At 32.9% G+C, this 25792-nt stretch overlaps 3 protein-coding genes across 3 annotated transcripts; 1 reads left to right on the forward strand and 2 right to left on the reverse strand.

The window, feature by feature from the left end:
• Positions 1-44: 44 nt before the first annotated feature.
• LOC136772545 (uncharacterized) lies at positions 45-2214 on the reverse strand. The gene is made up of 4 exons (XM_066725590.1): positions 1565-2214; positions 815-1493; positions 471-737; positions 45-405 (listed from the first exon to the last, which is right to left on the reverse strand). The coding sequence occupies exons 1-4, from the start codon at positions 2008-2010 to the stop codon at positions 199-201; spliced, it is 1599 nt and encodes a 532-aa protein (XP_066581687.1). The 5' UTR covers positions 2011-2214; the 3' UTR covers positions 45-198.
• Positions 2215-4275: 2061 nt separating this feature from the next.
• Positions 4276-9561, forward strand: LOC136772830 (nuclear RNA export factor 1-like). The gene is made up of 10 exons (XM_066725992.1): positions 4276-4537; positions 4672-4964; positions 5042-5128; positions 5199-5442; positions 5514-5707; positions 5767-5879; positions 6369-6405; positions 6492-6724; positions 6807-6975; positions 7046-9561. Exons 1-10 carry the CDS (start codon positions 4459-4461, stop codon positions 7487-7489), a joined length of 1893 nt encoding a protein of 630 aa, XP_066582089.1. The 5' UTR covers positions 4276-4458; the 3' UTR covers positions 7490-9561.
• LOC136772726 (integrin alpha-5-like) lies at positions 9148-24445 on the reverse strand. The gene is made up of 22 exons (XM_066725853.1): positions 24325-24445; positions 23691-23805; positions 23443-23560; positions 23242-23255; positions 23048-23153; positions 22794-22939; positions 14913-15040; positions 14739-14824; positions 14467-14655; positions 14143-14242; positions 13201-13378; positions 12556-12725; positions 12332-12456; positions 12052-12251; positions 11723-11936; positions 11481-11647; positions 11228-11408; positions 10780-11149; positions 10603-10702; positions 10293-10422; positions 9754-9813; positions 9148-9688 (listed from the first exon to the last, which is right to left on the reverse strand). The coding sequence occupies exons 1-22, from the start codon at positions 24443-24445 to the stop codon at positions 9635-9637; spliced, it is 3072 nt and encodes a 1023-aa protein (XP_066581950.1). The 3' UTR covers positions 9148-9634.
• Between the last annotated feature and the right edge of the window lie 1347 nt (positions 24446-25792).

The following is a 25792-nucleotide window of genomic DNA, read 5'->3' on the forward strand; positions in this document are numbered from 1 at the left end:
GTTATTAAAATTTGTTATAAATAAAGAGAAAAATTACCACTTCATATAGTTTCACCCTTCTCTTTATAAGATAATAAAATTTGTTAAAGAAAACAAGTTTTTAATCTCAGTTATAAATAGTTATAATTAAAAACTAAAAACATTTATGTATTTTTACGTAACGAGTGGTAGTTTCTTAAAAATGTAGTAAACTTAAATTTACTTGTTTTCAGATAGCTTCCTTGGTAAAGAGAAAACGCTATTTCCAAATTCTAAAACTATTGCCCTTATTTTATCACCAATATCTACTAATTCATGATCAGAGCTGTAGGATCGTTTTATTTCCGGCAATAAACGGAATCTTAAAAATCCATAGATTCCATTCTTAAAATCGTTTGTATCAAACTTTATAAAATGATACGGTTTCTAAAACAAAAAGGAAGTATTTGCTATACTCCACCAATTTAATTTTTATAAAAATTATTGCAAACCTTTAACATGTCGTTTTCAGCATCAATATTTAAAGCTTTTAAAAATAATTCAGACGCTCGTTTTATATTACCATGGCTGTAATAAGTAGTAGCAGTTTTAAGAAGAATGCCTTGATTGCACTCTTTAAAATCGTTATATCTCGGAATTAACGATTCTAAGTATTCAAGTGCATCTTCCATAGAAGTTCTTGCAATATAACTTGCATAATCACAATCTGCACAAAAATTGTACTTTTCAGAAGCTTTTTTGAAGTAGTAAATGACTTCCTATAAAAATATAGTATCAAAATAATATAAATAAATAATTAAATTGATCAGTTATGCATGTGAATTTACAGTAATACCTCTTTAGTACCAAATTTTTCCATATATTTTGCCTGATAATGAAAGTACATTGAATTATCAGGTAACAATTTTTGTACTAGCTCAAGACATTCCCGAGCTTCCTTTGATTTATCATGTGTTTTAATTCTAATGTATCCTAAAGCTAACATTAGAAGTATTCTATGATTACTTTTTGCGTGTAAGAATACTTCATCATACAGTTCTACCATTTTGTTTTCAAATGATATTAACTGATTTCTTCCTTTAACATTTGACAAGGACTCCCTCATCAGTCTAGCAATGTATATTCCAAAAATAGGGTTTTTGCTTAAATTATAAGCGATTGTAAATTCTTGCTCTTCTCTTGATGATGGCTTCATCCTGATATCTATTCGTCTTCGTTGAAGGCGTAATAGTTTTGCAAGACAAAAATGCCATAAACCACTATCTGGATCCATGTTAATAGCTGCTTCAAAATGTTGAATTGCTATTGATGGATCAAATCGCATACAAAGATCTGTAGCAATACCTACGCATCCAGATATTACTCCTAACTCTTGTGTATCAAAGTCATTGGAATTTGGAATATCTTGTAATAAGTTTTTTATTGCAGAAAACTTTTTTCCGCTATAAAAAATATAGCACTTGGTAGCATATACAACATGTTTTAATACTTTCTTCAAGTAAAACATATCATCCCTAATTATAAAAATACTTATTATTTATGATTCTGCATTATGATATATATGAAAAAGATAAATATATCTTACATTTCTATTAGTTCTGTGTAGAGCTTAAAAGCCTCATTAAATTTTTTCTCAGCTGCATCATCTCTACCATAATACAATTCCTGGATAGAAGTTACTAAAAATCCAATTATACTTTGAAAAGGAAGTATATCGTTATTCTCAAAATCTAATTCGCAATTTGTTACGTCCATAATATGTTTGTAATAATCAAACCCCTTTTCGAGCTTCCATGTTACAGGACAACTTAATTTTTTTAATTCACTTGTAATTATTGCCAATTCTGATTCACTTATCTTTGCGTCATCTTTTACATCTTTCAAAGATTGTAAAAGCAAATTGTGATTCAAATCGGTATTTTCGGTAAGTGAAAACGCATTTTTAAGTTTTTTTTCCAATAGGACAATATTGCTTTCAACTTCTTTTCTTTCCTCGCTCAACAAAATATTTTGTTCTTTGTAAGTGCCCATTATAAGTTATATCCTCTTGCTATAAACTTTTACCAACACACAATATTTTTCATTCATGCAATTTTACCAAAAACTTTCTTTTTACCACTTGGTTCACAGTGAAGTCGTTTAGAGAACAAGAGGACACGTCTCTTCAACCTTTTCAAAGTAGCACCCGTCACACCACTAACAACAGGAACTAAATAATAATCTTTTATTGCACAGTTTACGGTCTTTATATTTATTTTCTTTTATCACATATAATCATAAAAGAATAAATATAATTTGAATAATTAATTAATATAACTTTTATTTTATTAAGCATTAGCGGAACAAGTTTTTTCATTTGTTTCTTGTTAATTTTGAATTTACGCGCGAACTTTAAACTTTTGTTTATCAACAAATACATCAGCTCTGGCAAGCAGCTGACATTTGATTATCAAATCGGCAACATCTGTATTTAATTTGAAAACAAATATATACAAATTTATATTTTTATACAATAAAATTTTTCCGTTCGTATTGGATATTCCAAAGGTATTTATCAAGTATCTTTATATCATCTTTCTTCAAAGCGTTTATTGCTGTTTAAACAAATTTATTCATAGTACAAAAATCTTTAAATATTCAATGAATTCTTATACATTATATAGATATTTTTAAAAATTTTAATTTTTGTGTATACCGAATATTCATCGAATATCTTAGATCTAGAGCAGCATACAACTGATAATGTTATATTGTTATAGTTATATAGCAGCCCCGCGCGTGGGGTGCGTCACTCCACACGCAGTGTATTGGTACTTTTAGTACTTTTACACGAAAATTGGTTTAACATAGGATATACATTCTGAATTACACACGAGGCGCATAGAATATATAGTTTATATCACATTTATTACAGAATTTAATCGTTTTATGCGAGTGTATCCGTAATTCGGTATGAACCATAATCTTATATATAAACAAACCGAACAGACATACATGGATTTAAAATAAGTTATTATTAAAAATTAAACTATAGTAAATGGGAATTAAACATATATATATATATATATATATATATGAATTCTTTATAAAACATATTGCATTTTTCTCTCCCTCTACCAATAAATATTTTTCATTCAGGAATAAGCTACATATTATACATTCGGATTTCTCGTTCTAGTAGAACAAGAGATCCCACTAATCTGAAGCACACAAATTGTATATACCATTTACAATTCGGTCCAGTTAATGGAATAACCATCACTTCCTTTGGTATATTATTCTAAACGGAGAACTTCCAGTCACTTCTAGAGTTAAATTTTTATTATATATATATATAAATGAACTTAATAAATGCAAAATTAAAAGTCATCGCATTCCGCGGTACAAATTTGAGCTTCTCAATTTCATAATTTTAGTTGCGATATGTATTACATGGCTTTCGAAACACTTGGCTGTAAGATTGGTAAAGAGAAAGATGTGGAAATATTAAAAAATTATAATATAAAAGGACAATTTAACAATTAAAACTCATACAGCCTTTTTTTTGAATTCTTAATCATTTTTTCTAACCCAATCTATATATATGTATTAAGGCCCGAATCTATAAATGAATCTTAAATTTATATAGGACGGTCTGATAATTGAAAAAACATTGCCTTACTTTTATCTTCAATTAACAATTCTCAGCGCGGTCTTCATTTTAAGGCTGCGTTCGACTTCGTTTACTTTATGCACTGCCAGTACTGAAAACCTATATATATTTTATGTGACATACATTGTAGAGTTTTAGCACTCGTAGTTAATAAACAAACGCAGCTAATAATTGTTAAGCTAAAACTTAAGCTTGATTTGATTTACAAATTCGAGCCTATATAAGGTCACGCTTGTAAATATATTTTAATAATATAATTTATAACATTATCTATATTAGAGAGAGAATTATGATTTAATCCTTTGTCTCTTGTATTTTACTATACGAACTTCCCGCCAATTCCTTGACGCGTTGAGTGGGAGGGGAGCTTTCCACTTAGCCATTTAGCTTTAACGGATTAGTCATTTTAGCCTAAAATTCTCGTGTAAGTGTATTTCAAAAACACAAATGTTTAGTTTGTATGATATGCAATGTACCATTTGTGTCCGTTTGTGTCCATTTGTGTCTATTTTTAGGCCAATTGGAAAGCTAAATTGGTGCATCCGTCCGACACTCAGCGATCTCAGCCGCTAAGTAAAATACGCATATGATTGGCAGACTAGTTGAAAAACGTTTCCCCCTCCATCTCATAATCGGCGTGAAGTTGGAGCTGGCTGCATCTATAGTGTGTGTAATATAAACAACGGTATATTTGATACCCAGAAGATTACGTGTTTACTGTGTGAGTAAACCTTATGGTTCTCTCTCCCTCTCTCTCAATTCTACGTTCACTTTCTACGTTCTACGTATCAAGTTTGTCACATTTGCTTTTAAATTAGAGCAAGAAGATGCCTAAAAAGTATAATAAATCTGCAGTTGGTAATCGCAGGCCAAAAGGCAATAATGATTTCAATAAGCATTATTTCGGTAAGAGAATCTTGCAATTTTGTCTCAAGCATTTGTAATGCGTGCTTACCTCCATTGTAGGAATGGCGTGACATGAAATTTTCTTTGTGTTCACCTGTTTACAAAGTTTTTTAATAGTTGTCTTTTTTAAACAGGGCACGACGATAGGGGAGGAAGAATAGATGGGCCTCATCTTTCAAGCAGACCCAGAGTATCATTTAAACCACAAGCAAGGTCCAAGTTTCGTATACAAAACTTTGAAGAGGATATTTCCATGCTCTGTGGAGATAATGCTGAAGATAACAATAATAGACAAGTGGTTATAAGAGGAGGTCGTTTTTCACCAAGACCAAGAAATAATGGTTGGCCCAATAGAGGACGTAGAGCAGAACCACCTGCTCGTCCAAAACCAACTCTACTCGGAGAAGCAAACTGGTACAAAATTAGTGTAAGTAATTGCAATCTATGAGTGGAAATAATAACACCTAATAAATATAACAATATTCTATTGTTCATATTTAATAGATACCATATGGACATAAATATAGCAAAGATTATATAATAACAACATTGTTGAGTTATGTACAACCTGAAACTTTTGATCCAATTATGGTAAGTAACAAAGTTTCTTTTCATCTCTTTCTTGGTAATTAATAATTTGAATAATTTTCTTTCTTGGTAGTATAAAGTCATAGGCACTGAAGCAATTTTTTATGTTGATGATCAAAAGACAGCTAGCAAACTGTTAAGTAGTGATAGAAAAATTACTGCAAATGATGGTTTTAAGCTTATCATAAAAGTGAAACCAGGTTTTCCACAATGTGAGATAGATGATACTTTAAAAGAAAGGCTCAAGTTAGCTATGTCAAAAAGATATGTTGTCAAAACCAATGCTTTAGATTTATCCAAATTTCATAGAGATCCAGGTAAATTGGATATATCAAAGCTACTAATTATTATGAGAAGCATATTTACAAAACAATTATTTTTTTTTTAGATTTGATAAATGATTATTTCTGTGCATTATTCAGACCAGTTATGCTAATGTCTGTGCTAGACATTGTATCCGAGCATATTCCTAATCTCGAAGCATTAAATTTGGATGGCAATAAGCTGCATATTATAGAAAGATTAAATATTTTAAATACAAAATTTCCAAATTTAAAGATACTTTACATTGGAGATAATAAGGTAAAACATTTAGTAATAAATTAAAATTAAAAACAAGCTTACACTAACTTTTGTATTAGATACGTGAGATAAATCAAATTGATGTTATCAAAGATCTAAAGCTTGAAGAACTAAGGTTAGCCGGTAATCCTGTCTGCAGCAAATATAAAACACGCCAAAGTGATTATATTAGGTATAGTGTTGCTCTAATCTTTTTATATCATAAAAATATTTTTTATTTTATGTGTAATACTCTGCTGTTGCTAAAAAGATATACAATTATCATTTCTCTTAGGGTGCATCTCCACCAAGAGTGCAAATATTTCAAATGTTTGCAAACTTAATAATTACTTTGTATTGATGTAAACTATGTGCATTGCGTAGCATTGGTTATTATACCGATGAAATCTGTAAAACACCTGAGGATGTCATTGTAAATGCTAACCTAAACACATTGTTTTACATCATCACCAAGAATCATTCAGTTTGCACACATTTGAAAACATTTGCACGCTTGGTAGGGATGTACCCTTGAGTTTATATCCAGTCGGAAAGATTACAATTAGATTTAGTCAATTTTGTATGATATATGACTAGGTGATTTTAATAATTAAATACAAATATTTTCTATTACAACTAACTTGGAGCTTCCGGGCTTCTGGCTTTTCTTTCTTGGCCGTAGCGATGTGAGGAAACGATTTCCGAAGCTATTGCGACTGGTAAGAAGTGATCGTAAAGTTCAATATAATAGTGTGAAATGGAATGAATATAAAATTTGAATTGATTGATTAAAAAATGTTTTCAGGATGGTATAGAGCTACCAAAGCCAATCTTATTCGACGTAGCCGACGATGGTGTCAAACTTCCACCAACCAACAGAATGTTTGTTGCTAATGCAAAAGTTCAAGATGTTGCAAGTCAGTTTTTACAACAGTACTTTGCTATTTTCGATAGCGAAAATAGACAGCCCCTCTTGGATGCTTACCATGAACACGCGTGCTTTAGCTTAACCGTGTCATACGCACACAATACAAATAAGTAAATGTTTACCTTTTACAGTATAAATTTGAAAATCATGCGCGAAGTATAAAAATCACTTATTTCGTTAATTTATATCCAGATTCAACCCTTATTTGGCAGAAAACAGAAATTTATTCAGGTCAAATGATCCTAATAAAAGAAGAAAACTGCTCAAACAAGGAAGATTACCAGTTGTCTCGTTTATCTCAGAATTGCCACGAACGACTCACAACTTAAATACCTTTACAATGGATATTAGTTTAGTTGCTGTAAGTAGATTGCATTATGGTTTTAAATTACTAATTTAATTAGAGTAATAAAAATAGCAATTTTGTTCAGGACACCATGATGTTGATAACCGTAACAGGATTATTTAAAGAATTAGATAACAGAGATCAGCCTAATCGTTATTTCAATCGTACGTTCATAATCGTGCCTGAAGGAACAGGCTATTGTATTCGTAACGAGCAATTGCATATAAATCAACCAACGGAATCCCAAGAAAAGCAGGCGTCGGCTGTTCAAATTCCAGCAGCCCAGCCACCGGCAACTCCATCCACTTCCGGTGCAGCGCCTTTAGCGGCTACTGCGATTACAACTTCTCAGTTAACCGAGGACGTTAAGCAACAAATGACGTTAACTTTAAGTCAACAAACTAATATGAACCTGGAATGGAGCTTAAAATGTTTGGAAGAGGTGCAGTGGAATTATAATAACGCGCTTGCTGCATTTCAAGAATTCTTTAAACGAGGTCAAGTACCACCTGAAGCCTTTAAAAAGTGAAAGGTGGAAAGTTTATTCAAAAAATCTTAAAATTTCAAATTAACTATCCTACGTATGTCCTGAAACTTTACAATTTATAATTCTTCATCCTATTGCTGTATTTCGTTCTTTACCTTTCTATTCATTTCTTTTCAATCTCCTATTTTCCCTCTTTTACTATATTTTCTTTTCATTTACTTATAATAACTAATTACAGTTAGGCTATGTATAATTTATTTCATCTAGGGCATCGTTTAGGTACAGAAATAATTTTTTTTGAAAAACTATTTTTAAAGAATCTAGATATCAATAACAAAAGTAATTAGCTAGAAATTATTTTGCTTAAAAATAAGTCGCATTAAAAGTTAAGTTTGTCGAAATGTTGTGGGTGTGTTTGTGTGTATGTGCGCGCGCGTGTGTTGAATGTGTAGTGAAGAGCTATGAAACTTAGTAGCGTTATAGAAGCCGTGAGAAACGCAAAAATGCTAGGTTTAGAAATTAACGGTGTTTTATGCGATTAACTTAACTTTTTCTGTGCTTTCTTTAAAAAATCTAATTTCATTATGGATATAAAAGATTACTTTAATACGTATAGTTACTACTACCAAAACCTATAAGAGTATAGTTCTCTTACGTTATACGTATCGTACTTTTTTAATCATTACTTAAATATAGTTTTTCTGAATCATTTAGGAAATTATATTTAAAAAATGTTTGTAGAATTGATAAACTAGCAGATACATGATGATATTTATTTTCATTTTTTGCATGACTAGCAGACAATTTTGATTATATATTAAATATTATATAAGAGATTATTAACACATTCACTATTAAAATTAGATGGAAACTTTATTGTTATGCTTATAAATATCGTCATGTAGTCAGTGTAAATAATCTATTTAATCTTACAGAAACAAAATGGAAGAAATGTTATTCCATAAAATATTTGGCATTCTGATCTATCTATAAGTAAAAATATATAAGTGATTAATTAAAAATAATTAATTATGAAGAAGTAAACTCGGGAAGAAGCAACATTGTTTTTAATAATATAACAAACATAGAAACAGGACTATTTAAAACTATTGTAAATAGATTTAAAGAAGAGAAATTCTTTTGCTTTTTTTTTGACGTAAAGTTTCTTGAAACTGAAAAGATCATATTCATCGCAACTTCGTGAATTGTATAGGCTTTGCATGAAAGTAAGACATATTATGAAGCTGTAAATTATTAATGTGATTCTTAGAAGAAATATTAGTTATAAAATATGAAATTCGTATTGGTAATGAATCTGATACATCAAAGCAAATAGTTCACAGGCAGTTTTATGCTTTGGATATTCATTACCCTTTTCAAACAAAAATCGGATGAACAAGGATAAACATGTAGCATAAAGGAGCGGACAACTGCGGTGGTTTTTATCACCAGTTGCAAGACGTCTGACTCTGAAAGTTCGGACCTGAACGAAAGTTCTAGTGGTTTGCACTCAATATAACTGTTACAGGTTAAAGTCCTCTTCGTTTATCGAGGAGGCACTCGATATATATTCACTGAATGTGATAAATATTCCAAAGTGAGTCAGACGCTTGGCCCCTGGACATTCACTATTCTAGAGTTGAACATTCTCTATGTGTGTCCAGTAAACACGCTCAATGCTGCAGATCTTACTTTATGAGTACTTTATTCAGTTTGCTTAAAAAAAAAAAAAAAAAAAAAAAAAGAAAAAAAAAATATAAAAAAAATGTAATTAATTCTTACTTTATGAAAGAACAATTAATGATATTAATAATTTATACCATTATAGTATGTCTCATTTTCATGGCTGCATTAGATAGAAAATTACAAAGTTTATTTAGTTTTTCAATTATGAAGTCTTTTTCAATTAAAGTTATAAATTGGTGAAACTTCGATTATAAATAACATAGAATTATACCGAAAGATTAATATGTAAATTTCATTCTATTCCATAAAAATACTGTATATAGCCTTCTTATATATGTTCACTTTAATTAAGGCCTGACATAAAAATATAAGAGCAATGTAAATATACTTGTCATATGAAAACAAAATACATTTTTATTGAAAATCAAGCAGTGCGTACTTATATCAAAAGATATCCCAAATAATTATGCAGTTGCCATTCAAGTCTTAAGATATAAATAGCTATGTATCTTCTCTCTCAGAATCTTCTATTTCTTGCATGCTTTCTAATAAAACCTGAAAATTTTCGTAATATTATCACGTTTCTTACTCTACCATAATAGGTGAACCATAGAACATACCATTCCATTCTTTCTCAATGCTTCGAGCTCTATCTTTTTAACACGTTTAAAAAATCCAAGCTGAAGCATAAAGTTTTAAATAAAGTTTGCGAAATAATAAATATATTAGTTAAGAAAATAAAGTATAAAATAAATAGTTTTTGTTCAAGTTGAGGGGCTAGCGTACATGCAATTTTGATTGACTTAATCTGACTGAATATTATTCATTCTATAGACCAATGAAACTTTGCACAAAACATTTCTAGCGGCACGGAAAAGGAATTTGCTATCGTTTTTTCATTTTTTAAATAATTAACAGTAATTGTTGTAATTAGAACAGGGCCTGGAAATTGTTAAATTCTCCAAGCCCTCAATTAAAGTATATAAAATTAGAGACGTAATTAGCTATCGTTATAATACAAAATAAACGTTAATAATATTTTGAGTAAACTTTTTCAAAAAATGAGATATTTGGTCTAGAAACATATTAAAATCAATCAAAAACTGTATCTTTTACAATGATGATAAATTTTTAAAGTAGATATCCTATAGATAAATACCTTGTATAAAATTAATATACCAAACAAAACTATGATCAGACCTAAGAAAACTGATACCAATATTGTCACCCAAGCTACTTTTTTTACTTCTGGTACGTAATGAAATGTAGAGGTTAATCTCACAAAAGTCCTATAGAAGATATTAATCATTAGAGCTGATTTCATTATCTAGGTATTGTTAAGATTTATCCATTTAGCAACAATTGTAAGCCGCGGTAAATTTTACTCAATTTCACAAGTTTTACCAAACAGATAAGTTTAACAAAACTTTTACTAATAAGTGTCAAGAATATATTTTTCATTATAATACCTATCACCAAATGTAGCATTTAAGTGTACTGGAGGATCAAAAATTTTGACATGCGTTTCAGTGTTAAAGTAAATTATTTTTTCCTTATCATCGAAAATGCCTGAAATGTATATGATTGTTAAGAAACGTATCACTAATAACATTAGGAGGATATAATTCACAATAATTAAAATTTACTTTGAAATTCTTTTAAATGAAGAGCAAAATTTATTACAAGCATGCCTGCGTTCATCATTTCCCTCGAATCATCCCAGTCACAATTAATGAAAACGCAGGATACATTCGGGGTTGAACAATTTAGATAAATACTTTCCTTCACTGATTTACTTGTCGACCTTGTGTCATACAAATCTAAATTTCTTTCTAAAGTTTTGTTTAATGAACTTTTAACAGTTCTTTTCGTTTTACTACCATGCATATTTTCCTCGTCAAAGATTTCCAGTGACATGTCAGTTTCACTCTGAGGTATAATCACTGGTGCATTATTCTTTTCAAAAAATTTCACATTGCTTGCCGAACATTGATACAATTTATTAGATACAACCAGCTAAATTATATTCAATTGATTTAAGTAGATAGAATATACTTAACTAGGTTAAAAAAAATATATATTGTATTTTCTCACCGTAGGTTTGTAGGCAGAAATTACTGTAATGTTTTTGATTGCCACAGGTACCTGAATAGTTACTCTACCAGTATTGATAAATGTTGATCCAAATTTCAAGATCTGAAAAATATGCTGGAAGTTGACACGATCTTTCTCCTTTTCCAACAATGAAATATAATAATAATCTGCATTTGCTTTGCTGCAAAAATACATAGATATATACTTTAAAGAAAATCCATTAGATTAGATACTCCTCATGGTTTTTACCAACCCATTGATCGCGAGAGAGGCATTCATAAATAAATTTAATTGCACTTTAGTTTCGTTAATTCCTACGTTTTGATTCTGCGATTTTATTTTTACAATAAATTCCAGCTCTTTACCATGCAATGAGGCATTATTTAAATTTTTAACATCCAGATCTAATTTGATGGTTCTCTGCAAAACAAATTTCTCTAATGGACGTAGAGTATTTTATGGGAAGTAAAATGAAGAAAAGAAAAATCACGATACTTTTTCGTCGGTATCAAAGAGATTGGCAATGTCGCACATTACTGTTAAAGTAGTATTTGAGATTTGTTCGTGACAAATTGGTAAAATACTTCGTAAAACCACGTTCTCCGGAAGTACGTAAATTACCGATAGGATATATGCTGGTTCTCCGAAATTCGTAATATTTGTTATTAAAAAAAGATTATCAGATCCAATTATCCATGTTGTACCATTCCTGGAATAAGTTTCTACTGCATTATCCTGATTATTAATATATATATATATATATATATATATATCTGAATATTTGATTCGAATAATAACAATGAATTAAATAAATTTATACTCACGAAACTCCTTCAAAAAATACATCAATGTGAATTTTAGACACACAAATCTCATCTTTGCCGCATCCAATATCAAACGGGACAGTTGTTTCTGTAATTATTTCCTTATTCTCATATGTAATACAGTTGAATTTATGTTTTTGGTCAGCGCAAGTTATTTGAGCAATAATTTTAATAGGGTCAATGTAATTGTTAACATTTTCCTGTGTAAGAGATTTATCGAGTATAATGTAACTCGTTTTAATATTATTTACTTCGTGCAAAATTTATCCAAATTGCTCACCTGTAAATAAATTGTTAAGCGCTGACAGTTTGATATACCGAATGTAAGAAGAACATTTTCGGTCCCAGTTCTCTTAAAGTCTTCGTCTATTGTTATAGAGAGGTGTTTTAAATCCTCTGGAAATTCTGGAATTAAACAAATGATTTAACTATCTTCATTAATCTCAACTCGAACATTTGTTTTATTGAATTTATAGAATATTTTATTATAATAAATATATATACCTTTGTTGTACCGTATATCAGAAAATACGCAACATACGGTCAAAGTAAAGTTTTTCGAGTCTTTTTGTAGCACCGAAGGTTCCGTCGACATTAGAAGAATAGCACCAACGGGTTTCTTTGTTTTGAAAACAAAAGCGTTTGCTGATTTATAAGCTCCAACAGCAACAATGCTAATTTGAACGAAATATTAGTGTGATCATAATATTTTTATGCTATAATATAGACAAATATACAGAAATAGTTAAATTTTATTTTTACATGATTTATTAAGTAGTAGTAATAAAGTACGTTATTTAAACAGCAATATATATCGCATCGTAAAGACCTCATTTGGTAAGGCCATTAATTAACTGCAGGATATTTCAAGCTATATAATACTGTTTGGACCGAAATATTTGGGCAAAATTATGGCGTTATTTGAGACTGATTTTCAATTCATAGTGCTGTTTTGGTTCAAATCACGAGTTGCTTTTTCTCAAAAATAAATGGAATAAAAAAAAAAAAAAAAAAAAAAAAAAAAAAGTAATTAGCAGGCACTGAGGAAAGGTTTGTGAATTTTCATTTGCAAATCTTTTCATCAGCTGACAATTTTTAATGGGTCGTTAAATGGGGTACATGTATATTCAAATAGAAATCAGTACATACCGTTCCTTAGCTAAATTAGATATTGAAAAGCCAAATCCAGAAATTTTCGAATCTTCCGAAATGTCTCGAGCAGCAATTCTCTGCGAAAATTCAATAGAATTCTGGTTTGCAATCGTAGATTCGCCATTGTACACGTAAATTACACCAGGGCCCTCCCAAGGCGCTCCAACAATGATATCTAAATTATTATTGATCCATCAATTTGTCCTCGTGCATACAGAGTGACTCAAAGTCATGAGATGTGGTAAAATATCTTAAAAACTAAGCATGTTACGAAAGGATCTGAAAAGGACTTCTAAAAAGCCCCTTTAAGAGTCTATTAATTTGTATCCTTGGGTTAACATTAACCAGAGTATTCAAGGTCATATGAGAGTCACCTTGAACTTTTAAATTGTAATCCCTTAATTCTTATTTCATATTTTTGTAGCTTATATCTGAAAAACTTTCTAAAATCATCGTTTCATTTTTTATCTCATTTATTCTTTTACTATATATGTATATTTCAAATGAAAAGTGCACGTAAGTGAGCGATCATGCTTATGTAGACTTAGCAATCACACACATTGCTTCGGCAAAATCCACATCTACGTGTAATTTCAAAAAGCAAAATATCTCATAAATGACTGAACGACACGAGAAAAAAAGAAAAAGGTGGAAATAGAAGTTTGGAAAACTTCTGAGATAATAAAAATATGGAATAAAAATAAAAAGTTTTATTTAAAAAATTTAAGATGATCTTCGTACGACCTTCAATACTCTACCCAAGGTTAAATGAAGGACTGCACTTGAAAATTTTCTAACAGTAATTGTTAAAGGTCCTCGGACAATTCGTTTTTTTAAAGATTCAGTTTTCCAGATATTTAACCGCTTCGGGACTTTCGAGACACCCTATATAATTATTAAATTGAAGAGAATAAAAAATTCAATGGAAACAAGGCGAACCGTCGAAACCATCGAAATCCAAATCTCCGCAAGAGAGTGCGTAGCCAAAGAGTGCATCGGTAACCGCACCCTCGATGATCAAAGGCCCCTTCAAGGTTTTCTGAAAAGTAATATAAAAAAACATCTATATCCAATCCTACCAAGCCTGAAAATATCAATCATATATAAGTAAAGGTGATATAATTGATACAACGATAACCGAACTACTCGAATCTATGATTAATTTAACCAGGCTTGATTGGGTTTACACTTATATAGACACTGATTAAGATACAAACAAAAGAAGTCTTGGATAATATTAACTAATTAGCTAATATTAATTACCATATTGTTGCCGAAGTAAATATAAACTCTTCCGTTATCATTTGCCCAATGTGGAGCCCCAATTACGAGGTCGTCCAATCCATCCCCATTAAAATCTCCACTTGCCAAACTAGCTCCAAAATATTCGCCTATATCCTCGCCTGTTACTCTCATGACGGACTTTTCATTAACCGCATCAATTAGTATCACCTAAAATCGATGAAATTCACGTTAAAATAAATCGTGATCCAATCACAAGTTGGAAGAAACATTTATCATATTTTTCCCATTACCAATCCACGGTAATTCCAATCTGGGGCACCGACGGCATAAAACATTTTTTCTTTCCCAAAAAATCGGCCTGACGTCACGGCATAACCTACAGTAGTAATAAAAATGATTTAATCTTCCCAAAAAATGAACAACTATTTAACGATTTAATTATTACTGTTTTATCTCATCTTTACCCATCATAGACATATCGTCTCCGTCATTCAATTTAAGGTAAACTCTGTTATTATTGCGCGAGATCTGCACACCACCAGCTCGGTTCAGATTTGGATTTCCAATAATGCGATCAGATTTCTTCTCATCGCTATTCTGCAATTAATAAATTGTCGATTAAACTCGATGCTAATAGGTTGAAAGTTTTAAAGGTTTGTGAAATGCCTGAAAAATGGTACATCCACCTTGTTGGTTAGATAGTGAACAGAGAAGCCATGCGACGGATCGTTCCAGAATTTATTGCTGTAATCTGGATAATGAAATATTCTTGTTTAAATTAAAAGAGAATATAACAAATAAATTCTAGCAAATACCATAATAATTATTATTTTTGTCCTCCATTGTAAATTTCGTATCGTTGATTAAACCTGTATAACAGTAACCCTGCATCGACGAGTGATCAGTTTGATTTTGATGAATGACAATCACTGTTCTTGGTGCACATATCTGTATAGTACAAATTTTCTATTGAATTTCCGCGAAAATTTGTTATTTTCATAAAAATTATAAACGTTACTGTTAAGATGCCAGTGTTTTCATCGGAATCTATAGCAGCCCCGTACCATCCATTCTTTTTATATATTGTAGTTGACAATCTCAATTGTTTAATGTATCCTACTTCTCTTTCGATTTCTTTAGGTGTAATATAAGTACAGGACCCATCATATTTGCAACTAAAAACTGAACCAGGTTGAAGTACATTTGAAAAGCTATAATTTCCGCGAGGAGCTCCCACTATGATCCTTTAAAAAACATTGGTAACTTTTAATTACCTATGATTGTCTAATTAGCACAGGGAGGGAAAAAGAAGTATATTAAGCTGCATAATTTATACGCAATGAATTACTACTGAATTATCACTTACTGTATAGTGGAATCAACAAGAAAGAAAGAAACAAAGAGAAAAGAAATTAAACGTGCATGCAGAACACATCAATAAAAATATTCTTCTTAGTCGTTCGAAGAATCTTTTATACTTTTCTTGAAAAATTAAAAAAAAATACTGCTAGTTATAAAATTCCTAGGTGATTCTTAGAAAAAATTCAGAAATCTCAAATATGTGCTCGAATTATTAAAGTGTAATAAAACTTCGTACTACTTTGATGTTGAATTAACTATTATAAAATCGGTGTTTTTACAACTATATTTATATAGTCTTTATGTGTCATATTTAACAGTTGAATTAAATATTAATGTTTCTCTCCACATGCAACTGTACATCACAAATAATCAAAAACATTTACCACAATTTTTTCCCCCAAAATGATAAATGAATGGAATATCCAAAATAGCTATCCTTTTGTACTATTTTATCTCTTCCAAAAATATTTACACCTGTCAAATCAATATTATAGCCCATTGACACTTTAAGAAACAATAAAGTTAATAATAATCTCGGTAGCATTATTGCTAAATATTCTCGACTTTGACATTAAAAGGGTAAAAGTCATTCTACAACTGTCTGTAATACATGTTTCAGCTTAGTTCAAAGCTCAGGAGAGAATGATGATAAAGTATATCAGCAAGATATTCTACGTATGACGTGTCTATGAGCAAAGGAAGTATCAAATGCTAAATATGTACAAATAAAGTTCACAGCCCTTTCTAAAATATTTTATTAAAGATAAACAAATTGAAATAAAGTTAAACTAAAGAGAAAAAGTTTTGCCCTCTAAACACGAGCAAAGTATTAACCGCGTTTCACTTATTCTGATATACTGCATTCATTTTTTTTTTCATTTTCACTGCACTCATCTATTTGCAGGTAAAAACAAGTTACGATAAATTAATATGTACTATATTTTACCATCCCCTAAATTTCGAGGAGGAAACACCAGTCACGTGGTCGGTAATTTTTAGGTGTCTAAAGTTACCGCGCGATTTTAGGTCATTTTTTCCCATTAAAACATTTTATCCTTAGGTCATTCTCCTACCCACCAAAGATAACGCTCTTTTCCCTTTCAATGTCTACCCATTTTATCATTTAGTAATCTGCTTTACCATGAATACCACGCCCTTGCAGATATATCATATACCAATATTTTTTACCATCAGTGCTACACTTATTATCTCATTCTATATTACCATTTACCATCAGTATACATTTTTACTACGTTGCTGTATCAACTGTTGACTAGTTTTTGAATTAGAATAGGTTACCATCGTACCAATGATCGATTAGCCAATAAACTCTGTAAGGGTTGGAACTTGAATAAAGCATCCTTAAGTAGAAAAGTGTAATCCTAGAATAGACTTGTTTTTCATAGCTTCTCTTATCACAAAACTCTTTGTTGATTGTTAGGAAACTGGTGTGGCTTATTTTGACAAATCAGCCTGGAAGTGTTTAAAGAGACGGTGAAAGAATAACGAAAGAAAGGCGATATTTAGAATTTATATCTGATTATGTAAATTAATATAGGGTACATAAAACTGTTTAAATGGCAAGAGGGTAGGTCACATCAGAAATAGAGAGAGGGAGAGAGAGAGAGAGAGAGAGGGAGAGAGCATGGTACTAACAAGTTAAAACATTTTTATATTTTTTAAGAGAGCTCTATAAATATTCCACCAAAAGCTCATTATAGTGTTAAAAAAAGCATTATTACACAATAAAATGTATAATATTATAAAAGAAATTCACGAAATGACATAATACGTCGATCCCACATAAAATATAATCAATATAACGAAATCATTAAATCTATATATACTCATTTACGATGCGAAAGATAAAACACTACTGAACAATGTAAAATAAAGACACATTGTTTAAACAATACACCCAGCTTCCTCAAAATCTGACTGTAAAATCTAAAATATGCAGTTTCGCTTAAGAAGGAAAAGTCTGTCGGCGCCTGTAGTATTTGCTATCCTTGTTCCTCAGAGCCGGACGGCGTAACTTTTGGCGATGTGCCCCCGATACTGAATTACTGAATACTGATACTCCGCTGTTTCTCTTCGACACGTCGGACATATGTCTCGTGGAAGCGGAAAATATTGCCGAAGAATTTGCAATCTCCTCTTTTCTCTTGCTTGGCACCGAAATGCAAAGCTGAATTTTTCTCTCGTACACACACACACACACACACGCGGGCAAACATATACACGTTTATTCTCAACGATAGTTTTAATTGTTCGTATATAGAAATAGGTTATGAGAGGCGCGGGTTATATTTAGATTGCGCTTGGCAAATCGAGTTGAAGGGTGGAGATGGAGAGAAAAGTGAAGAGGGAGGATGTGGAGTGAGAGAGAGAGAGAGAGAGGGAGGGGGAGGGGGAAGGTAGAGAATGGAGGGATTTTAACGGAATCGCTGTGATGCCATGCAAATGACTCGGTAACAGCTTCCGTGGCTGTACCTCATGGCGGCCACAGGGCAAACCGCTGCGCGGGCGGTTTAACTCGATTCTATACATATTTTAACACGAGGAAAACCGTAAGAAAATTGCATGATATGCATAAACGACTTTGCAAACTAGGTTATGTCTGCCCTACAAGTGGCTTTTTCGGACCTTGCCCCCTTTGCCGGGCGATTCCACGCTGGCGTGTTCCCGGCGATGGCGTCAGTAACGCTCCTGGAACGTTCCAGGAACGTTCCTGACGCCATCCGTCGTATCCGCTGATATATCTACATGTATATAGCACGCTGTACGAGCGCGCCATAATTAAATCGACCACGATAACTGGCATGGAATTTCAGGTACTTACAGGTCGTAGGTTAAATCGGCTGGCATGCAGCGAGAGCACATTAAATTATCTATCGTGCAATTATTCATTTATGCTTATTTGCCTTGATACACCGCGGATCTTGAATTATTACCGGCTTAACCGGACTTTTAATTCTAACGTATTACCATAGTTATCGTAGCGTGTACGAGCGATTCGCGTCTCTCGCGCCGAGGCCGAGCGTCTCTATGAATTGTTTGCGCGAAAGATACGACCTGACGCAGGCCCAATTAAAAATTCATTTGAAAATACACGTGTGCGCGTGTGTATATATATATATATATATGAACGGGAAACGCCGAACTCGCGGCTCTATTCGCTCTTTCGTCGCGCGGGACGATAAATAATCGGGGGGGGGGGGGGGGGGGGGGGGGGAGGAATCGACGTTTTTTCGGCAAAAAATCTTCTTCTACGCGGATTTCGATGGCAAGTTGATGGAAAGGGGTGGAATAGCTGGGGGCAAGGTGTATATATGCTAATGCAAGATGGAGCAGGCTATAAAGAAACCGCCATCTTGACCGTGATAGCGTCTTGCAAGGTTTCCAGCTACCACCCAGCGAGCTTCTCCGGAAAATCTATCGTGTATACTTATATATATATATATATACACACCAAGATTACCAATATGCCCTTCCATCCAGTTTCTCTTTGAAAATATTTCGGCTTTCGAATAATCATAACTTTTATGTCGAGCATTTTTGCTATATTTATATAATATGTATGTAGTTGGACTTGAGAAATGGTAATTTTTGTTATTTCCCGTGTATAAACGTCGTAGCTTTATCGCGAGATCAGTGTACGTCTGTTTGGCAGTAGAAGAAAACGTTTAATTAAAGTTGTAAAAGGGGAAGGATGGGAGTGGCTGGGTTGCTGCTGTTGTTATGCACGAGGTGTAGCAAACCTTTGGGCGTATCATGCTATAGCGTCGTAAAGGCGATTGCCTTGCCGTTTTCCTCCTTGCTCGTGTTACGAGCGCCATTTTCTTATCTCGCCAGGACGAACGTGTCATCTGCTTCCAGGCTCTTTCTTCGCCTGGAACACTCGCATCCGGCTGCTACCGGTGCTACCCACGGTTAACCGATTCTCTCTCTCTCTCTCTCTATTTATATATATATATATGTACAGGGTGTAACGAAACGATCGGATTGTAATACAGGGAGCAACTCATCAAGGTTGTGCGTTAAAGAAATTTCAAGGTCGTCTAAAAATCGGTATTTTGCCATTCGAGATATAAGCGTTTAAATATTATGACAAATGACGTCACGTGATTGGTGTAGAGAAATTTTGGTCAAGTTGAGATCTCGCGGGGATTATTCTTATTCACTGTTGATAATTGACAATTAGTGATGAATCTTGTTTCTCAGTTTGATACCCTTAAATCGAGATATCTGTATATGTATATTGTTCATGATTCAAATGCTCTGTATAATGCACGAAGAAACATATCTCTGTAATGATTGGAGGTTTAAATTTTGTTTATACTACTTTTTTGAAATTTTCAACTGTTTTCATTGACAAGTGTGTTTTGTGGTGAAGAGAATCGATAATACTTGAATTTATGAAAATAAATATTTTTCTTCATCAATGCTTTGGGATGTTTTAAGTGGAGGGTCTTTCATATGTGATTTGTATACACACAGAGTTAAAAAGCACAAAAAATACTAGCAACATTTAGCTTCGATATTCACAAAATGAATTACGGGCAACCCTCCGTCAACCCGTCTCCGCACTGGTAATGAGGTGGTTTCAATTCCGGCCTCGAGGCATTCTCTGCAAGTAGTATAGGTATACTATAGAGGGTGGTCGTTAAAAATCGAAAGTTACTTTTTAGCATTCCCCTATGATGTTTTGTGTAGATAATCGAAAAAAAATTAGTAGTGGGAAAGCTTAACCAATTTAGATCAAACTTATTCGTGCCACCGAAGATTCGAAATATAAAAATAGAAATTTATATACTTTTTTCGACTATTTTCAATGCAAGTTCTTTATTTTTCAATAGATTTGATATAAAAATGCGTATATATATATATATATATGTATATGTACTTCAATTTGTTTGGCTGAAGAATATAATTTCAAAATCTCAAAATTTAGTATTCAATTTTGATAGTAAGTATTTATTATGAGTAATATCTTCTTATGATGATGATGTTTTATGAAATATTGTGTTTTTGTCTTTAAAAACATACCACCCCATCCCTCCTATTTAAAATGATTCCACTTCTTTATATGTAAAAAGAAGCCTAAACTGTATATTTTTTCTAAATTTCAATTTTCAAATAATTTTTTTGAAGGGTAATAATATGTGTGAATAGAAAAAAGTCGTATGTACTTTAAAAGCATTAACTGCTTAACGTTTCAGCCCAAAACGGTAAGAATTTAAACTTCTTTTGCATTACTGGAAATAACAGAAAACATAGACGTCATAACCATAACAACACATACCGATCCGTTTATTTTTTTTATCATTTCTAGGAACGCAAAGGGAAGATGAAATTTGTGCCATTTTCGGTCGAAATGGGTTAATTAGATAGTTTATTAAGACTAACTATAAAATCAATCAAACTCAAAGGCTATGAGAGTCCTTGACACTTTTGCTTCGACCGTTCCCAGCACAGGAAAACACGACACAAAAACAACACGCGCGCTTCAGACTGACCAACATTCACCATCTAGTATACTTTAACGATTACACGAATGTTTACAAATAAATAGACTTTTAAATTCAGCACGCACTGCACTCGAATATAATAATATAGAATTTTGACAAATAGAAAGACTTTTTATTTAACCACACACTCCACCTGAATATTATATTGAGTTTTGACAAATAAAAAGACTTTTAAATGTACCAGCACTATGCAATTGAATGTTATATCGACTTTTGACTAATGTTAACACTTTTGAGTCCAGCACGCACCACACATCACTGTATCAGGACGTTTTATGAATGATTATGGAATAAAAGTGCGAATCTCGATGAAATTATCGATGAAAAGTGATTAAATCGCGCGGTCGGGCGAAAAAAGTGAGAATTCGGGCCGCTCTTCACTCGCGGGTGGAGGATTCGAAAAATGAAAATAAACATGGCGGAGGGACATCCGGGAGCGGGAGAACCTGCTCGGTCAAATCCGAAAAATGGTATCAGTTCAGTTTTCGGATTTGACCGAGCAGGTTCTCCCGCTCCCGGATGTCCCTCCGCCATGTTTATTTTCATTTTTCGAATCCTCCACCCGCGAGTGAAGAGCGGCCCGAATTCTCACTTTTTTCGCCCGACCGCGCGATTTAATCACTTTTCATCGATAATTTCATCGAGATTCGCACTTTTATTCCATAATCATTCATAAAACGTCCTGATACAGTGATGTGTGGTGCGTGCTGGACTCAAAAGTGTTAACATTAGTCAAAAGTCGATATAACATTCAATTGCATAGTGCTGGTACATTTAAAAGTCTTTTTATTTGTCAAAACTCAATATAATATTCAGGTGGAGTGTGTGGTTAAATAAAAAGTCTTTCTATTTGTCAAAATTCTATATTACTATATTCGAGTGCAGTGCGTGCTGAATTTAAAAGTCTATTTGTTTGTAAACATTCGTGTAATCGTTAAAGTATACTAGATGGTGAATGTTGGTCAGTCTGAAGCGCGCGTGTTGTTTTTGTGTCGTGTTTTCCTGTGCTTTCGGTATAGGTTAGAGCGAGGCGCTTAAAAAAAAAATGTATTCACTGTTTATCCTCAAACTTTTGAAAGCCCAAAAGATGAATAAATTTTGTGTACAAAATAATTTTATGTTTCGCCGGTTAGGGAAAAAATTCTTTAAAATTTTTGTATGTAAACTTTTCTTCCACTCCTGTAGCTTAATATAAATGTATTTAAAGTTTAAAAATATAAAATTCCTGGTGCAAAAAATATCTACATTTTACACACTTTTCATACCTACATTAAAATTGCTATAAAAATAGAATTAAAAAATACTTTAATTTTTTTTAAATACACTTATCGTACAATATTCGGTACCAGACAGCCACAATTCTCTTGGATCATTTCTGACATCATGAAATACAATAAAAAAAATAAAAAAAAGTCCATATTGCGAAGTAAATATCGAGACAAGAGGAAGTACCTGTTAGATCGATAAGAAGCAGCCTTCAATAATGTTTCGAATCCTGGAGTAAATTGGCGAAAGAGCGTGAGAGCTGACGAAGAAGAGTGGGGAGGGGAATCCCCATGAAAAATAAATCGCGAAGGCGCCAGGGCTCGTAATTTAAACTAGCGCAGTTTCGGTAACTAGTCTCCTGTTCGGGGCGGGGTTAGGAGGAATAGGCGATTCCTGGACTCGCGACGCCAGAAGCCGCGCTAGGTGGCCTCGTAACCGACGGTTGTAAAGCGATTCGCAGTAAAACGTCGAATGAGTTTATTGCGGCTTATTGGCTCGAAAACGGGGAGCTCGTGTTCGAGCAACGTTGTACGATTCACGCTTGTCCTGGAGCCATCTCACCAATATGGATCCCGGACACACTTACACTTACTACAAAATACTCAACTTTTTCTTTTTTATCCAAACGACTTACGGTTTATGACTCTTCTTGAAATTAAATAAATCTTTAAAGTGTATACGTGTATATTTTTATATAGAAGGTTTTGATTTAATGGTGACACATGAAAAATACATAGAAATGGGAGAAAATGTTAAGATGAAAGTTTGAGTAAAATTTTCCCCATTCCTAGCCCTTAATTGTTGCTTAATCGTTAATTTAGATTGATCGATAAACGAGCTTGCGATTGGCTAATAATATGTTGCAGAACCTTTTATTGAATTTACATATCCAAACAACGATGCCAAATAAGGAACTATAGTAAACACGTGCTTGACATTCGTTTAGGTTCACTCTAATATAAAATTCAGAAATCATGTATATTTTTTGAAACGAAAACATGTCTCCTATCCACACACACACACACACACACATTTAAATCAAATAAAAAAATAAACATATACATTCTATACAACTAACCTTACACTTTGTTCCCAAGTATATTATCACGTAACTGGGAAAATATTGACAATAAAAAAGATAGTCTAAAGTTTTTCTTTTCCACAATTGATTCTCCTACTTCAAATTTCTCAGCTTTTTCTTAAATCGGACACCCTGTACGTACAATATATCTTGCAAATCTCAAAGTCGATATCTCCACACATGTGCGCGCTTCGTAGATTATATATTATCGATATCGTGACCAATCTGCTAAAACGCATCGTCGTTCTTCATATAGACACCCTCGCCGATTTATGCGTCGACATTACTTTTCTATTAGCGTGATTGAACAAGGACCAGAAGAATCGATATTACGCATTTAGATTCGTATATATATATATATATATATATATATCTGGCGCACAGGAAGCAAGCGCGTTTAGGTTTTCTACTGAGGTTATTTGATGTGCATATATATATATATATAGAAGGGTTTTTACGTTCAACGGGGAAGACTGGCATCGAACAAAATACAGAGAGAACTATATATAGTTAAAAGGCATCTTGGGACGAAATCGCAGTCGACTTTCGGCCTCCCGCGACACCCTTCCGGCCCGAGGGAGCGTTTACCAAGGATAATTCATATTTATGACCAAACGCTCTATCAACCCCACTTGCCTCGTATGCATTTAATTGAGATGTCCGTGTCGGAGGCAATAGGGTGCGAAGCCGGTTGTCTCAGGGGGTCAAAACTACAATGCGCCGCAGAAAATCTCAGGCTTCTCATTAAACATATCATTTCTGATTTTATCGCCTCGTCGATACGACAAAACGTCCAATCTTTTACTCGATATATTTGTATGTACAGGGTGTGACGGGAATGAACGATTTTCTTGGAAAAATTAGTAGAACATTCGTGCGAACAACCGAGCGTGCGAATGGTTTGTGGTGTAAGTTACGAAAACAATCGAAACGCTTTTAAATATGTAAACTATATAATTTATAATTATTACTTCTAATTGAGTTACTGGTATTTTTGTTAATAATTTATAAACGATAATTATAAACTAGTTGTAAATTTTACAATTATACAAGATTATTGTTCGTTTAAATATTTTAGAGCGTCGATTGTTCTTTAGCTCTGTCAGTCTTCGAGCCACGGTGCACAGTTACTAACACAGATTGAAGAAGGAGTTTACTAATTCCATATTTGACATCGTAGTTTAAATGTTCCGACCCACTGGACCCTCCCACTGATTATCATCCAATCACCAGGCTGCTGATTGGCAAATTTCAATTATTGGTCACTCCTAAACCGAGGGGGATAGAAAAAAATTGTTTTATAACTTTCATCTTAAAGTCTCTTACTCTTTCTAGATATCTCGAGTTGGTAGCCTTAAATCACACACCCTGTATATATAGATATAGATATATACGCGCGTTTCGAACGCGCTTCTTATAAATATCCAAGTTTCAACACAGAACTTTTCTCGCGCGTCATCGAGCGGACCTCTTAGCGATTGAACGATCGTGAATTATCGCTCAGAGTTGGACATTTGGCAAAGTAATCGAAGCGAGAGTCTCTTTCATGGCTGCTAAAAGGTATATATAGTGTGTCCACGTTAAAGACTCGCCACATTTCTAATTTTTATAGTTTTTATCCCACCGAATATTTCTCGTTCCATAGCAACGAAAATTTGCACAGAGAAGCCTTTCCAGCTACTCTAAAAAATATTTTACCTATTTTTTATCTTTAAACGCCCAATAGAAATTTCTACAATTTAACTCCATAAAATTATAAACATTTGACTACAGTCATAATAAAAAATAAAGGTCGATCACACCTCGACTGCTTTTTTCAAATACCTGTAATTTCTGCCTCACGAATATTGATAAAAATTGTTAAAAAAAATGAAGATTTTGGAAGAATGGTGGGTGGTTGATACGAACACCCTGTATATGATGGTACAGTTTTTGAAGAAACTTGGCCAGTGTGCGTTTTTCGCTACTTGGCTTCTGGCTAGGTACAGTTGCAGGGCCGATCGAGTTTTAATCTTCGATCGTTCCATTATTAGCAAAGGGAGCAGCGAATGGCCCGTAATTGAAACTCCGTTATCACCGACTTCTACGTGATTGCATCGGCAGG

Source organism: Prorops nasuta, unplaced genomic scaffold (genome assembly GCF_024137725.1).
Source record: "Prorops nasuta isolate Cenicafe-Biocafe unplaced genomic scaffold, Cenicafe_Pnas_1.2 PNAS00004, whole genome shotgun sequence".
In the NCBI taxonomy this organism is placed as follows: domain Eukaryota; kingdom Metazoa; phylum Arthropoda; class Insecta; order Hymenoptera; family Bethylidae; genus Prorops; species Prorops nasuta.